Source organism: Loxodonta africana, chromosome 2 (assembly GCF_030014295.1).
Source record: "Loxodonta africana isolate mLoxAfr1 chromosome 2, mLoxAfr1.hap2, whole genome shotgun sequence".
Lineage (NCBI taxonomy): Eukaryota > Metazoa > Chordata > Mammalia > Proboscidea > Elephantidae > Loxodonta > Loxodonta africana.
In genome coordinates, this window is record NC_087343.1 from 60,657,445 (window position 1) to 60,674,155 (window position 16,711).

The 16,711-nt window shown below is 38.0% G+C and overlaps 2 protein-coding genes across 5 annotated transcripts in view; one reads left to right on the plus strand and one right to left on the minus strand.

Moving 5' to 3' along the window:
* Positions 1-2,760: 2,760 nt before the first annotated feature.
* Positions 2,761-9,786, plus strand: SETD9 (SET domain containing 9). Of its 3 annotated transcripts, none has more exons than XM_003408045.4 (6): positions 2,761-2,879; positions 4,459-4,826; positions 6,199-6,322; positions 6,579-6,694; positions 7,735-7,840; positions 9,076-9,786. In XM_003408045.4, exons 1-6 carry the CDS (start codon positions 2,782-2,784, stop codon positions 9,161-9,163), a joined length of 900 nt encoding a protein of 299 aa, XP_003408093.1. In that variant the 5' UTR covers positions 2,761-2,781; the 3' UTR covers positions 9,164-9,786. The 3 variants fall into 3 exon arrangements, with proteins under 3 accessions (XP_003408093.1, XP_064128218.1, XP_023401235.1); XM_064272148.1 differs by having other exon boundaries at positions 4,459-4,769; XM_023545467.2 differs by having other exon boundaries at positions 2,771-2,879; positions 4,599-4,826.
* Positions 9,780-16,711, minus strand: part of MIER3 (MIER family member 3) — a 42,631-nt gene continuing 35,699 nt past the window's right edge. The window contains exon 13 of one of the 2 annotated variants that reach the window (XM_010588148.3): positions 9,780-16,664. In XM_010588148.3, the coding sequence (XP_010586450.1) occupies positions 16,207-16,664 (458 nt within the window). In that variant the 3' untranslated portion in view covers positions 9,780-16,206. The remainder of the gene's footprint in view (positions 16,665-16,711) is intronic. The other variant, XM_064272139.1, reaches the window with a different exon arrangement.

Consider the following 16,711-nt stretch of genomic DNA (forward strand, 5'->3'; position numbering starts at 1 on the left):
TTGAAACATACTTCTAAATAATCATCAATCAAAAAAAATGACACGGGAAAGTAGAAAACATTTTGAACTGAATGATAATAAAAATACAAATATCAAAATTCCTGGAATTCAGGTAAAGTAATGCTGGAAGGAAAATTATAACTTTAAATGCTTAGTATAATAGAAAAAAGATCTAAAATCAGTGACCTAAGGTTCTACTTTAAGAAGCTAGAAACAGAACAGCAAAGGAAACTCAAAGCAAGTAAGAAAAAGGAAATAATAAAGAACAGAAATCAACAAAATAGAAAATAGACCAAAAAAAAAGAGAAAATTAATAAAATTTTATAAAAACTGCTTCTTAGAAAAGACCGACAAACACCCAGTTAGACTGATGGAGAAAAAAAAGAGAATGCCCATTACCAAAGTCAGGAATTAAAAGTGGAGTTAGCACTAGGGATCATACAGACATTAAGAGGAGAATAAGAAAATATTTATGAACAACTTTATGCCAATAAATCTGACAACTTAGATGAAATGAATAAATTCCATGAAAAAATAATTTATCAAATTTGACACTAATGAAACAAAAAATTTGAACAGCCCTATATCTTTAAATTGAATTCATTATCAAAGAATACTCCAAGCCCAAATGGTTTCACTGGTGAATTCCACCATACATTCTAATACAAATCACACCAATCTTAAAAAATTTTTTTCAGAAAATGGAAGTGAACGCTTCCCAACTCATTTTATGAGACCAGCATAAGCCTAATACCAAACGCTGAAAAATAAAACTAAAACAAGGCATGGACCTGGGAATTAAAAAACACTTCAAAATAAATGTGGACTGATAACAAAAGCATATATGAAAGCCTGTAGGATGTGACCAAAGAGGTACTCATGACTGTGTAGTGTTATCTCAGGAATCAAAGGATGGTTCAGCATTTGACAATAAAAAAAATAAAAAATAAATTTTTTATGTGTCATCATAATTTGTTACATGAACAGAGAATAGGAGAGAAACGAAAAGATCATTTTAATGCATAGCAAAGCATTTGATATTCATTATTCATTTAAAATTTATGACAAAAACTCTTCGCAAATTAGAAATACAAAGAAACTTTACAAAGTAACTCCATAAAATATATACGTATTTAAAAAACCAAACTTGTTGCCATGAAGTCAACTGTGAATCATGGTAACCCCATGTGTTACAGAGTAGAACTGCTCTCTAAGGTCTTCCATAAAGTATACCCACCAGGAAATTACAGTAAAAATTAAACTTAAAGTGACACCTTAGAAACAAAAAAGGATGAAGCAGACTTACACAAACTAATGTGAGCAGAGACCCAAATTAAAGTTTTAAGTAAATAAAAGGAGTTGCAGATAGAATACGTTTTATTTTAAAAACACATAAAATACTATGTATATTTTATGGGAACATACACAGGTATGTAAATGCAAAGAAATAAGAGGGACAGAAAACACATCAGTCTGGTAACTTCTGAGGGGAGGAAACAAGGTCCAGAACTGGTGGAAGTACAGGGTACAGGGAGACTTTAGCCTTATCTGCCATGTTTCTGTTCATGATAAGAAGAATGTTTTTATTAATTACTGAAGCCAAAACAAACTAATTGCTGCCAAGTCAATACCAACTCATAGTGACTCTATGGGACAGAGCAGAACTGCCCCATAGGGTTTCCAAGGCTGCAAACCTACCAAGACTCCCACATCTATCTCCTGGGGAGCAGCTAGTGGTTTAGAACCACCAACCTTTTTCAGTTAGCAGCTGAGCAGTTTAACCACTGCACCACCAGGGCACCTTTATTAATTACTTAACCACCCCCTACAAAAACAACAACAAACCCATTGCCCTCGAGCGGATTCTGACTCATAGCCCACCCTATAGGACAGAGTAGAACTGCCCCAAAGGGTTTCTAAGGAGTGGCTGGTGGATTCAAACTGCCAACTTTTTGGTTAGCAGCTGAGTTCTTAACCACTGTAATTAATTACTGAGATAACTAAAAATTAATTTTAATACTATACATTCTAAAAGCACTAAAAATATATACAAATACTGCCTTTTTTTTTTTAAGATAAACACATTACTTCTGTTAAGGATTCAACTAGTGCTTTTTGGCTCTTTGTGAGTTTGAAGACTATAAAGCTACTTTCTTTGAATGCCATCCTGAAAATGAATTGATTCCATTTAGCAAATCAGGTAAATCTGAGTTATGCCAAACTACCAAAAACAGCATGTGAGTGCAAAGCCTCTAGAGTTTGGCAATATCCTATATGATATGTTGTTGTTGTCATTAGGTGCCGTCAAGTTGGTTCCGACTCATAGCGACCCTATGCACAACAGAAGGAAACAATGCCTGGTCCTGTGCCATCCTTACAATCGTTATGCTCGAGCCCATTGTTGCAGCCACTGTGTCAATCCACCTCGTTGAGGGTCTTCCTCTTTTCCACTGACCCTGTACTTTGCCAAGCATGATATTAGAGTAAAATAAAGACTGTGGCAGATACTTTTTCTTTCCTTTTATTCAAATTATGGACTAGAACAAATTAGTCCAGAGGCCTGAATTTTCACTAGGTATGACCTGTTCAATTTAGACAGTAGGTTAGGATCCACCCGCACTTTTGGGGCAGATTAGGGAAACAGAGCCGGGTTCGGAACCCGAGGGCGGCGACGGAGGAGGGCGGGACAACGCGGCCTCCGCTCCTCCCCGGCCGGGGCGGGCCCGAGACCGCGACCCGCTGCGCCCGCGCCGTCCTCGCTCAAGGCGCCGCGGGGCAGCCATGCCGGGCCGCCTGCTGCGAGGCCTGCGGCAGCGATGGCGCCGATACAAGTACCGCTTCGTACCGTGGATCGCGCTCAACCTCAGCCATAACCCGAGGTGAGAGGGCCAAGCCAGGGACTCCCTCCTTCAGCCTCCCGACGGCACGGCGACCGCGGGGCCCACATTGGCCGGATCGTGGGACGGGTGGAGTCTGACGCGGCCGAAGCCGGAGGCGGCCGAGGGGCGGGAGGCGGTCCAGGGTCCAGATTGGGGTGGGACCCGAGGTGGGCAGGGCCTGAGGCGGCCTAGGAGTCTGAGGCCGAGGCGGGCGGGGCCAGAGGCGGGTGAGACCTGAGGGGGGCGAGGTCAGGTGGGCGGAGCCAGAGGCGGGCGGAGCCCAAGGTGGGCGTAGCTTGAGGCTGAAGGAGCCCGAGGCATGCGGAGCAAGAGACGGGTGGGGCCTGACGGGGCGGAGCCTGGGGTGGGCGGGGCCTAGAGGCTCGTTTCCCAGCGCTTCCTGCGCTGTGGGGGCCTGTGAGACCGGGGGGTGCGGCGGTTACTCAGCCAGTGGTCACCTATTGACCGGGCCTTATGTGCTGGGGCGTCTGATGGCATCCCGTATCTCGGCAAAACTCAAACTTTTAAAAGAAAGGAAAGCTCCTCCCGCTTGAGGGTGTGGCCTTCTATTAAGACATAGTTAGGACTTTAAACTTCCTCAGAAAAGCCAAACCGGGGTTTATATTCACAGCTCGGTAGAAGTATTTTATGTGGTGAAAGCAATCCATCTCGGCTGAGAGGATGACGGCTTGGAGTAGTTAACGCATAAAAACCAGCGTAAAGCAACTAAAAACCCATCGGAGTGTTGGGTTTTTATAATACAGGGTCCGCGCCACGAAGGGAAATGGTAAAGCTGTCCCTTGTGAAGAAAGGAACCTAGCTTGAGGGGGTTTGCCGTGGGCTCAGTGTTTCTGCCCGCCTTGTACGTGGCGTGCTAACGATCTGGAAGGGTCCACATTATGCTCTCTAAATATGCGGCCACGTCTCCGCTGAAGGCCGGTTAATAACCAAGGAATTTTCCCAAAGTTTCATACTGCTGACTTATGAATTAGAAGCATTATTACTATAGGCGAGAATTGTTCTCTTTGGGGTTTAGAAGTAACAGTAATACAATTATGAAAATTAAAATGTCATTAAAGAAGTAAGTACTCTTGGTTGAAAATGTGACAAAGCAACATTGACTTAAATTTATCTCTAAAACAACACACCTTTAAAAAGAGCCATCTCAATGTGATGAGTCCTCATTATGTGATAACATTTAAGTGGCTCCGATGTAGTGGGAAAAAGCTGAGCTCTGTTTTTGGCTGTGTCACTCACCAACATTCAGACTTCCGATCAAGTTCCCTAACGTCTCCAAGCCTCTCTTTCCTTGTCTCCAAAAATCAGCTAAAGTATGTAAAGACCCAATGGCATTTGTCACAGAGGGGGCCTTTCATAAATGGCTGTTGTTAGCTTGTGTGGGTATTGTTGGGAATTAGGTAACTAAAGCTATCTCGAACAATTCTTTCCCAAACTTCTCTTGTTTCAGTCACATAAGACTCATCTTTATGTTGTTTAGGGCCAGTAGCCCAGGAGGCATCAAGAAAGTCTGGCTTTTATGAGTTGAAGGATAGTGAATAGAAACTTCTCCCGTTTTCAGGACCCTCCGATATGTTCCAGAGGAATCCAAAGACAAAGTTTTATCAGATGAAGAGGTCCTAGGAACATTACTGAAAGTTTTCCAGGCTCTATTCTTAAATGATTTCAATAAACAATCAGATATCTTGACTGTGCTTCCAGAACCTGTCAAATTGAAATATCAAGACTTCCTGGCAGTTCAGCATCAAAGAGTGAAACTGCTTGAAAACAGACATCAACACCAAAGTATCTTTAAACCAGAAGAAGTTCTTTATAAGACGCTGGGTTTCAGTGTTGCCCAAGCAACTAGCTCATTGATTTCTGCTGGAAAAGGTGTCTTCGTTACTAAAGGATTTGTACCAAAAGGCGCGGTTGTATCTATGTATCCTGGTAATGGCACGATTAGTATTTTGCCAACAGTTTTTATATACAGATAAATATGAGTTCAACAATATGCCTAGATCTGTAATCCAGTAAGGGGTCAAATTGGAAATGAAAATTTCCATAGAATTTTTTAAAATCCTAATTTGGAAATTTACTGTTTGTAAATTATTATTCTTAGAAAGTACTCCGGAGTATTCGTTAGGATAAATGCATTTTCTTTTAAAGAAAATTTTCTAGTCAGTGTTTAGGAGAACATGACCTACTTTGATAAGGTGTATTATTGAGAAAGTACTAAAGGATAAGTCAGTTTGGCTTAGTTGATAACTAAAGGTAAAGGTATGGTATGGGTGAAAACATGAAAGACAGAATTTAAAACCTGTCAATTACTGAATAAAGACCATCCTGTCATTACTATACTTGAGAAGTAAAGCAGCTTCTTTGCAAAAGGTCATTGACTATTGAATGCATAATACAAAACCAAACCAAACCCACTGCCATCGAGTCGATTCCAACTCATAGTGACCCGATAGGACAGAGTAGAACTGCCCAATAGAGTTTCCAAGGAGCGCTTGGCAGATTCGAACAGCCGACCTCTTGGTTAACAGCCGTAGCACTTAACCACTACGCCACCAGGGTTTCCTTGAATGCATAATAGGATATGTTATTTGTTAAACTAACATTATGTTATTTGGTATAGTAGAAAACATGAATATGAAAGTCAGGTTTTAAAAAGTCAGTGTGCTACTTTTTAATTTTATATCTCTGAACAAGGGAATCTCAGTTTACTCATATACGGTAACCTATTTTCAGGTTCTATTTAACCTGTAAAGACTAAATAGAATAAGTCAGCAAACAAATAAATAATAAAATACATTAACTAAGTAGATTAACGTACCTGGCATGTGGGAAGCATTCAATAAACATTTTCTCTTTTCCACCTTTGCCAGTGAAAGGGAACCAACCTGAATGTCAGACTCATCTATTCTCATATATGTCTACATTATTTATTTAATTGATTATTAATAAACCATATCTCTTAAAGTACCTTTAATAGATGTCAAATCAAACTCTGCTTTTTAAAAAAATGTATGATTTTGTAAAACCAAGCCTGAAATGTGATGTTTACATTTTTGCTAACTAAAATAATCATTTGATTACGTTGTATGGACAAGTTGGTTCTGTGCCTCCTTTGCTGTTGGGCACTCTTTAAAGGGGAAAGGTAGCCAAAGAAAATGTGATGGTTTAGATTGGAAGTGAAATGTTAGAAAAAGACAGAAGAATTAAATTGTTTATGTTCCACAGAAAGGTCCTTATTATCATGATTTTTTTAAATCATTTTTAACATGTTGCTGTATCTTTGTCTTGTTGTATATAATAGGTACAGTTTATCAGAAGTATGAGCCAGTCTTTTTCCAGTCCATTGGGAATCCGTTTATTTTTAGATGCCTGGATGGGGTACTCATTGATGGAAATGATAAAGGAATATCAAAAGTTGTATACAGGTAAGTTGATGCCATGTTCAGATTTAATTACGGGAGACAAAGCCATACTTCTTACAGTGGCCATGACCAATAGCATTTGTATTTTAAATAAAAATCTATTTAGGTAGCTGCTTTGTAGCAACTCAGTTGCCCTATTGATTAGACAAAATTTTAAGATAATTGCACATTGTTTAATTCTAGGGCTAACTTTATATTTTTGAATTCAATTTTAAGATACAGAAGAACAATGCTTAGCTAATGTTTTCATCTGTTTCAGATCTTGCAATGGGAGGGACCAGCTTGGCCCTTTAAAAATGAGTGATAGTACATGGCTAACTTCAGAAATGCGTAATCCACTGGCTGTAGGACAGTATGTCAACAATTGTTCAAACGGTAAGTTGGCATCATGGCACTGTGAGACTAGATATAGGGCAGTGGTTAATTCTCCTCCTTGGCCATATGACTGAGTGCCAGGAGCAGTTGAGTTTAATGTCGCAGTTTTTCAAAGCCCTTAAGTAACTAACTTTTTGAGGGCAGATATCACAGAGAGAATTGGAGGAAATAATGATGTGTATTAGTTAGAATTTTAAAATTTACTATTTTCTGATTTTGCAGTGACTGTAGGTAATTGAGGAAACCCTGGTGGCATAGTGATTAAGAGCTACAGCTGCTAACCAAAAGGTCAGCAATTCGAATCCACCAGGCGCTCCTTAGAAACCCTATGGGGCAACTCTACCCTGTCCTATAGGGTCACTGTGAGTTGGAATCAACTTGATGGCAACAGGTTTTTTTAACAGGTAATTGATAACACTTATGCTTTTGATCATTATTATTTTAGCATTTGTTTTACAATTAATATAGAGATTATTTTGTCAGTGGCTCAAATATAGCCTTATAGATTAATCACAAGACTGGTATCCCCTTTCGGTTGCGAAGTTTGTAAATTATTTACTTTCTCTAAGGACTTGTCTTTCCCGTAAGTAAAAGTTTGATCATCTGGCTATATTTAGCATAGGCTTTGGTGTTAAAAAACAAAACCAAACCTGTTGCCATCAAGTCGATTTCGACTCATAGCAACCCTCTAGGACAAAGTAAAACTGCCTCATAGGGTTTCCAAGGAGCGGCTGGTGGATTTGAACTGCCGACTTTTCAGTTAGCAGCTGAGCTCATAACCACTGTGCCACCAGGGTTAGGGAGACGTGAATTTGAAGACTGACTCTTCTACTTAACCTTTAACCTTACTGACCTTCTGTTTCTTCCTGGTCTCAAAGAAGTAAATAATGTTTATTTCAGGATATATATATGTATATATATATTAATTTGAAGCATGTTCTGATAAGTTAGAAAATGGACATAAAGTGTCATAATCCAGTACTGTTTTCTGTGACCTTGTATCATGGCCCTGTTTCTAAAAATTATGTGCTTGTCCCTAGACAGAGCAGCTAATGTCTGTTATCAGGAATTTGATGTGCCTGCGGCTTTTCCTGTAGAACTGCGGCAGTATCTTCCAAACATTGCCTATAGCTACGACAAGCAGAGGTTAGTCTTCTACAAGAGCAGTTCCTATATCTACCTTATGCTGTACTTAGAAATACTTCCTCAGAATAGGCTGTGTAGAAATTCAAGTGAGATTTTGAGTAAAAAATTATAAGTAACTTAGATTTTTATGTTCGTCACACTTTAATGTAGACTTAATTCAAATTACAATGTTTCCATTAACTTAGCTCATTCTGCTTATTATTATCATTTTCAGTCTATGTAGTACTTCACAAGGATTAACCTTATAGTTTTTTTCCAATTGATTCTATTGTTTTTCCTAGTCACAAAATCTTCTAATACATTTTACTTTAATCAGTTTAAGATCATGTTCTCTACCTCACATGAGAGCACCCAACTGAAGAAGAAAGGGGTCAAATTACACTGTACTATTTCTTTTGCCCATTTCACGATTAGATTAGAAAACCTAATAGTGAAAAAAAGGGGGGGATATATCAAGAAGATACATATTTTCAGTGAAACATACATTTTCTATTCATTAAGTGGAAAGTCTACTGAGAATATGCAAGTTAACATTTTTAAAATAAAGAGTTAAGTGTTCTTTAGTAACAGTCCTATGGGAAACTAGCAAACTTTATTTTTTGGGTATCCTATTAAATTGGCCTTTTAAGAAATGAGTGCTCTTTAAAGTTTGGACTATTCCTTATACTTAAAACTTGATAGCTTTATGTGTGTGTGTATGTGTGCATGTGTGTGTTTAACAACTAGGTCTTAGCCATGTACTCTGGGGTCTAATGTCATTACCATTCCACAAGTAGAGGAAAAGATAAATGAGTGGGAACACTGAATATATACATGTAACAGTATCTTATTAATTTTTTCCAGAAAAGGTATTCTTTTAATTGTGGTTTATATTAAGTAATGTTTCCAGCTTTGCAGAATACACAAAGATAATAAAAGAATGTTAAACTATAATGTCATTTTAAAATCCTGTTTGTAGTACCAGTTTTGTGGGTCTGAATATATAAACATTTTCAGAAGAGGTAACCAGTTATATAAATGTATTGATTTGTGGTCTTTTTAAAATTATCTACAATAGTCATACCCTACTTTAGAATAATTCCATCAGAGATTTCTTCATGAAAATCAAATACATAAATTAAGATAAGAGTAAGAAATCTGAATAAAGTTAGATCTGTAAAACCTGTATTGGTTATATTAAAAATATATCTGTTAATACTTCTAACTTTTGTGTATTTTTCTCTCTTTGTTTTCAGCCCACTTCGATGTGTCATTCTTGTCACACTCAGGGACATCAAGCAAGGAGAAGAGCTATTTTCAAATTACTATACAATTGTCAGCTAACCTCGTCAGTCAGAAATTAGGTTTTTGACTCAGTTATTAATTCTGAGTATTTTTTTTTAATCATTTCTGAGTTCCATCTACAGAACACTTTGAGACCCAATTGGAGTAGGAATTCTGTTTTTATTGATATTGTGTTTGTTTCAATTCATGATAAAAACTGTTTGCTTCATTACAATTTCAAATTTGTAATGCAGTTTCAATTTTAATTGACTTTCACCTAAATACAGTAAACCCACTGCCATTGAGTCGTAGTTCTTTAAAATCTACCGTATGACCTTGTAATTTCAGTTTTTTATTTATTTTGTATATCTCTTCGGTGCTTTATAAAATTTTAGCCAAGCCACCAACAATTCGTGCAGCACTGTTGATGTGTACAAACTCCTGTAAAAACTATATTCTTACAGAATAAAGTAAAAAACAAAAGTATTCTAAAATGGAATTTGCGTTGCCATCAGGAAATTGGTGTGTGTGCGTGTGTTTCACATAATTTAAAGATTGTCATAAATTGGTAAGGGGAAAATGTGGGGTAGGGGTTATACTATTTTCTTTACTCTTATTATTTTGCTTAAACATTTCACACATCATTAAAAAAAAAAAAAAAGCTAAAACGAGGAAAAGAGAGAGAGTTTTCGCATGGGAATATAGCTGAAAGATGGCGGAAGAACATTTACTCCCTGCTTTCATGTTTCCTTGTGGCAGGCTTCTGTTAGTAATGCTCCTGGCTTCTCCACTCCTGGGAGGCAGAGTGACTTTCTGAGAGTATCTTTGGAGAGCTAGACACCCGTGGCTCACACTCTTCTAGTTCCTTCTGTGTGGATCTGCCTTCCAGCAGAGTGTCCTGGGCTGCTTTCTGCCCTTGCAGGAAGAGGCCTGTAACCAGCCTGGCCAGTGACCCATTGAGCCTAATTCAGAGGTGGAGTATTTGTGAGCCAATTGGGTCACAGGTCTGAAACCACCTTCTCCAGGGTTTTGTAGTAATGCTTACTTTGATTCTCCATTGATCTGCCCCTTGCATCCAACTCTCAGTTCTAAACTTGGATGCAAAGGAAGGTATGTATTGGGCCCATCAAATCCTAACATGGAATTTATATAACCAGAATTTGACCACTTCTGACCACCTTCACTTATATACTACCAGCTTTTTCACTTGGTTTATTGCAATTTCAGTAGCCTAATTGCCTTTCCACTTACATTGTTGTACCCCAACCTGTATTACAGACGAGATCACTAAGAGTGATCCTTTAAAAATATAAGTCAGCTCTTAATATGCTTCTGCTAAAAACCCTCCAATGACTCTTCATTTCACAGAGTAAGTGCCAAAGTCCTCCACATACATGATGTAGCCACTCCTTATCTCTGATCTCATCTGCTCTCCTCCTTGCTCACTCTACCCACCATACTGGCCTTGCTGCTCTTTGAACCTGCCAGGCATACTCTCACCTGAGGGCCTTTGTACTTGTTCTCTCTGCCAGGAATGATCATTCCCCCAGATAACCACAGTTTGTTGTTACCCTCTTAGTGAGAGGCCTTGCCTAACCGCCCTACTTAAATACTTAAATTTACGGTCCCCTGACTCCCACCTCTGACGCTCCTCATTCTACTTCCTTAGTTTATTTTTCTCTGGCATTTATCACCATCTGACATACTATACATTTTACTTGTCATCTCAATAGTGTACATAATGGAGTACTAGTGCCTTCAACATGGTTCAACAGTTGACAGTATTTCAATGACTGAGACATAGTTTGTCCCAGTATCTCTGAATCGTTTGCCTCACAGTTTAAGGCAATTTTTTTTTGTTGTTATATCGTTGTTCAGGTAATCTGTTAGTTGAGTCTTTTGAGAAAGGGCTTCCATTTGACACTTGGCATGTATGTATATACACATCCATGAGTATTTGATTTTTTGCCAGTTTCATTTGTCTTTTGTGTCACCAAGATCCTAAGATGCCAGAGGGGCTTGGTCAAGAAGACCCTGCTATCTAGACTTAGTGACTAAGTACTATGGGAAAGGCTCTGGGGGATACAAAGAATAAAACATGATTCCTGCCCGTAAAATGCCCACTGTAGGAGTATAAAGCTTGCCTACTACCATGGGGTGCAGTGAGGATATTTTTAAAAATAAAACATTGATATTTAAAAAATTAAAACGGCCATTTTCATTGTTTTCTAATTTTTTAGATTTATACATGGCTGATTTCATTTCTCACATGCTTATGAAATACTTATTCTACATCAGAAAACACCTTTGTGACAGTAATGCTTTACCTCCTTGTAAAAACACACCCTCATCAAGATCAAGGTATACACACGGAATCTCTCTAAAGTGAATGTCAGTTGTGTATTAAAACTACAAAAAATGGGAGACTTCTTGGTCTAGGACGACAAATTCAGTGCCCCTTGTGCACTGTTTTGTCACAGAGAACCCAATCAGACACCAAGAGGATTGTGATTAAGGACAGCTTATTTGAATGGAAAATGGTAACCAGTGCTTTATCCCAGGGACTAGTCTAAATTAAAATGAAAGCATATATGACGAAATGTCCAAGTCCGCAGATGCCACGAGGCCTTTAAGTCAGAGGAACATCTGGCTCCAAAAGCAAACCATTGGTGGAAATTAATGATCAAAATGGAAAAGGTCTGGAAGTCACTAGAGATTATTCTGCTTCCAGGAAGCTGCTTCCCCCTCACAGGCCCGAAGTACCATGCAGCACTCACGCGGCACTTGCTGCAGCTGCGTTCTCGGCTGCATCTGCAATCCTTCCGCTGGTGCCCCCTCTGAAGGCGCGGCTGTGCACCTGTGAGCGCCTCAGAGCTCGCACAGTGAGGTCCGCGGGCGGCTGCGAAGGGAGGAATGTGCTTTCAGACTAGTTACCAAGGCAAACGAGTCAAGGTTTTTGCTTTCATTTTATCCTCTTCTTGCCCTTGTGCAACATCTGGATATTATATAAAGTTTAATCACTGCATATTAAGAATGGAACTAGAGAAAGCTCTGGTGAGAGCAAATGAAATACGGAGACAAACTTGTGAAATTAGGCTAAGACAAACTCCGTAGCTTAAAAAGATGAAGGCTGCAGGAAGATACAAGTCTGTAAAACCATGGTTATTAAAGATAAGGAAGACTCGTTCGCCGTAAGTATGTCCCAAAATTTTCCAATTTCAAACATCATGACTTCCTAAAAGGCATGATTGCCTAGAACAGTGCCTGAAACACAACAGATATTCAGTCAATGTTTCCTGAATGACAACTACAAGCATAATCCGCACCTTGGGACAGTAGGAACATTACTATAGATGGAGAACTACTACAGCAGATTTAAGAAAAACTTATTTTATCTACTGACCTTATTACTTACCCATCAGATATCTTATCTACTACATCTAAACCCAACCTAACAGTAGTAAAGTATCTACCCATTTGGTATAGTTCAAGATTTGCTGAATAAAAAATTTATTTGTGGCAAATACTCACACGAACCAAGAAAAAAAAAAGATTTCCAGATTTTTATTTCTGGAACTGTACATCAGGTATTAAAGTACAACAAATACAAAATAATGCTCAAAAAAATCAGTGTTTATGTACAAATATTAAAATCAATGCAACAATAGCAACTTCCTCTTGAACATCTGATACTAAAACTTGTGATTGTCACTAATTTATCTCATACTCACAGGGTACTTATTTCAAACTGGGACAAATGGAATCACTGGTCATCTAAGAAGAATATTAATATCTACCATATTTAACAATAAAACTAATAGTTTCCTCCTTTTAGTGAAAAAATTAGGAACTTTTTAAAAAACATAGTAACGTCAATATTTTTATAAATTATTTCAATTTCCATTTGTAGACAATGTGCTTTGAAACTCTGGGCAAACAAATCTCCTTGGTGGTCAGGTGTATTCATTAGCTTACATTCAAAGTTGAAATATTCATTAGAGACTTTGGTTAAATTAAATAGTATCACTACGCTCTGTCAGATCTGATGTTCTCAAATGTTTATGACCTTCAATTTTAAAAATTGAAAAGGAAACAACTGCACAATTCTTTGACCTAATTGTACACACTTTAGCATTTTTTAAGCAGTATTCTACATCCTTCAAGTAAATTCAGCAGTTGACCATGACAAGAGGAAAACTAAACATTTAAAAAGCTAGAATGAAAAAGATGAAGCATGGCTAACAAAAGTATTGCTATAATCACAGCACCAGTTACATTTCTAAATGAATATGCTGTCCTCTTCAAATTCCCTGTACATAAAAGGTACGTCAGCCAACACTGCAATTGCTCACCATGGATTTTTGGTTTGTTCATACGAAAGTAACGTGGCAAAGGGCAAATAAAAAAAAGAAACCCAAAAAGAATTCATCACAGTTTGTTATAAGAATTGTGCTTAACACTTGATAATAAAGGCATTATTGTTTCTTCATATGATTGCAAACTGGCTGTTTTCATGCTCTCAAACGCAATTCTTTTAATAAACAGTAACAAATTCTCTGTTAAAATGTTAAACTGGGGTGGGGGGGAAGCCCAGTAAATCCAGCTTTTGAAAGAAAATTCAATAAATAGCTATTTTACATGGATAAAGTCATAGTGGTACAATTATAAATGTCACATCAAGCATGCACAAAAATGGTATTATACATGGCAGAAGTAGTCAGAAAATATTGAATTAGATCTAAAAAGATAGGAAGAATTTACACATATATACAAAAATCTCGCAAATTATTGCCTCATTTTAACAAGGAATTAAAAGTAAACGTTACCAGCTAGCTAGCACTCTCTAAGAGGCTAAAATCAGATTGGCATTTAAAAATCTAGTAAACTAGCTGGAATTTTATTTTTCTCTCATACCATTTTCTGGATTTTGGTCAAAAAACTTTATTAAATAACTAAAGTGTCCATTCAACTTGCTGATAATCCAAACTTTAGATAAGAAACACCGTTTCCATCTTCTATCAAGATCCCAGCAATGCATAGATAAACTGAATATATTACTGCATCAGCTACTGAGAATGGGCATGGTCATTTAAGTGCAACTGGTATTAGCATTCAGTCATCTTTGTGTAAATTATTTTATACAAACCAGCCACTGTAAACCCAGAGTCAAAAGTAAAGTTACAACAATGGAAGATTCTGGCCAGTATCTTACTCAATTACAGAAAACGTACTGATTTTTAACACAAGAAATAAGGTTCAAAATTTAGCACAACAACACAGCCATCAGAAGCTGACAACTTGGATGAAAGTATCAGAAAGCAACACAGGGCCCAGGCTACCCATTATTTACTGTGTGCATACAAGAATGCTAGAGTTTAGATGTATAAATTAGAGACTGATTTTTAAGTTATTAATTTAACTACTTTTGTCCACTGCGCTAAACTAAATTTTATAGTAAATGTGCAACTGCGTAAACACTTCAAAGCAATCTTCATTAAAATTCTGCAAAGAAAAACAATACACATCATCCAAAATAAAGGATGTCATTGCAGTTCACAGTTTGTGTAATAAATACCCTCCCTTTCAATCACTAAGATTACTACATCCTATCTACTCATCAGCACAACCTTGAAGCGACTTAGACTTGGAAATATCAGCAATGCAGCCAAATATTTAAGTTTTTTGCAAAGGAACATAACTAGTAAAAAAAAAAATTTTAATTAAGATGGTACAAAAAAAGTAAAATTGTGTCTTAACTGTACTACTATAAAAGCAAAGCCTATTACATCCTAATACTGTATTAAATATTGTTTGAATTCACCTTATAACTTAAAGATGCACGTCCATAGAGCAAAACGGCCAAAGTTTATGACAATGGCTTCTCATTCACAATGTTTGGAATAAAAATAAAATTAAGTTTGAGATGCATCTAAACGTCTATCACTTTTTAAAACGTAAAGTGGTTAAGTACCATTCTATTTCAGATAGGAACTCACATTTTTCTTGCCAAATGTTCACGCCAAACAAAAAAGCTTAAATTACTTCAAGGTTCTACTGCATTACGTATAAAATCTAGAAGTCCCTCCTAAATATTAACACTGAACTGCAGTGCTACAAACAACTTAAGAGGTGTCCCAAAATGTAAACCACTGAATGACAACATCCTAGGCTTTGCAGACTGTGCCTCCACAAGTCGACTGCCTCAGGATCAACTAAATTTATACAATGACCGGTATTAATTTTTAAGTTTACAATCTTGACAATGGTGGACAAAATCCCATCTGAATACCACACTTCAAAGGCCAAATTTTTAGCCAGTAAATGAAGTTACACATAAGTCTTCTGGCAGTAAGATCACCCATTCTGTGTAAGGTAGCCCTGGTCTAAAATTTTGAAATAGGATCCAAGCAAGCGTCTTCACAATTTGCACGCAGTTCCTTGTGCTGGCTTCCATAAAGATGGACTTGCTGTTTTGTAAACTGAAGTGCTCTACTTGAATATCATGAGAGAAGTCTCCATTAAAAAAAAAATCCTTGCATGTTTGTGCAGTTTAAAGAAACCTACCCCTGCTTTTATTTAATTAAGAAAATAAAACCAAAAAAAAAAAAAATGCTACATTGAGCAGGGACGGGGATCGGTACCTGTAAACATTGTTATTCCACTGCATCCATTATGGCAAAAGGAATTTACACAAGAAGAAGCCACTCCATTCAGTTCAGAACTTCTGTGCTGGTTTTGAGCTGGTGGCCTCTGTCTACAGGTTTTAAAATTGGGAGTGAGGGCAGTGAGGAACAGAAAAGAATAGAAAACGGAGGGACCAAGGAGGAGGTATTGGGGGATGAGGAAGAGAGAAGCAGAGCTTAAAGCTGCACCACAAAGTTCAATCTTAGTTCCCAACTCTGCTGATCATAGTTCATTTCCACATTTATGGATTGAAAAATGAAAATACTCTTGATAAATCAAGATATAGTTCTATACATACTGACATCACTGATGTCATAGTGAAAAAGGTTCAAACTTCCAGTGAAAGACTAAGCAAACCTGATAGCTCCCCTCAAGTCTACTGGTACTGCACACCCACTGCTCCTGGGCTCCTCCCTGGGTCACTCGGAGTGAAGGGCAGCGTGCTGATGCAGAGCGTGGGCACTGATGAAGCCATTGGTCTCGCTGGCAGACAGACTGCCAAAGTCAGCCACTGAGACGGCCATTTTGGCACTGGTGATGTGATGTGTGTGATTTTCAAAGTCCACACCCAAATTATTTACAGACACCTCATTCATAAAGGATTCAGGGACAGCAATGCCCATTTTCAATCTCTTTGCTGGTCTTTCCGACTCTTCACCGCACATGTTCATAGGGTTTAGCTCTGAGTGATAAAATCCAGTCTCAAATAAGTTAAAACAATCACTTTCCCCATTGCTGGGCAGGTTGAGTAACTCTTCTGTTACAACAGGCACATGATTGACTTGTCCACGGGGTGTGTTGCCCAGTGGAGGGAAGCTATCATCCAAACAACTCACATCCGTGGGGTTGCAGACGGTCGCTACACTGTTGGTCAAAGCTAAAAAAAAAAAAAGGAAAATGGTTTGATTAAGTGGCCCTATGTCA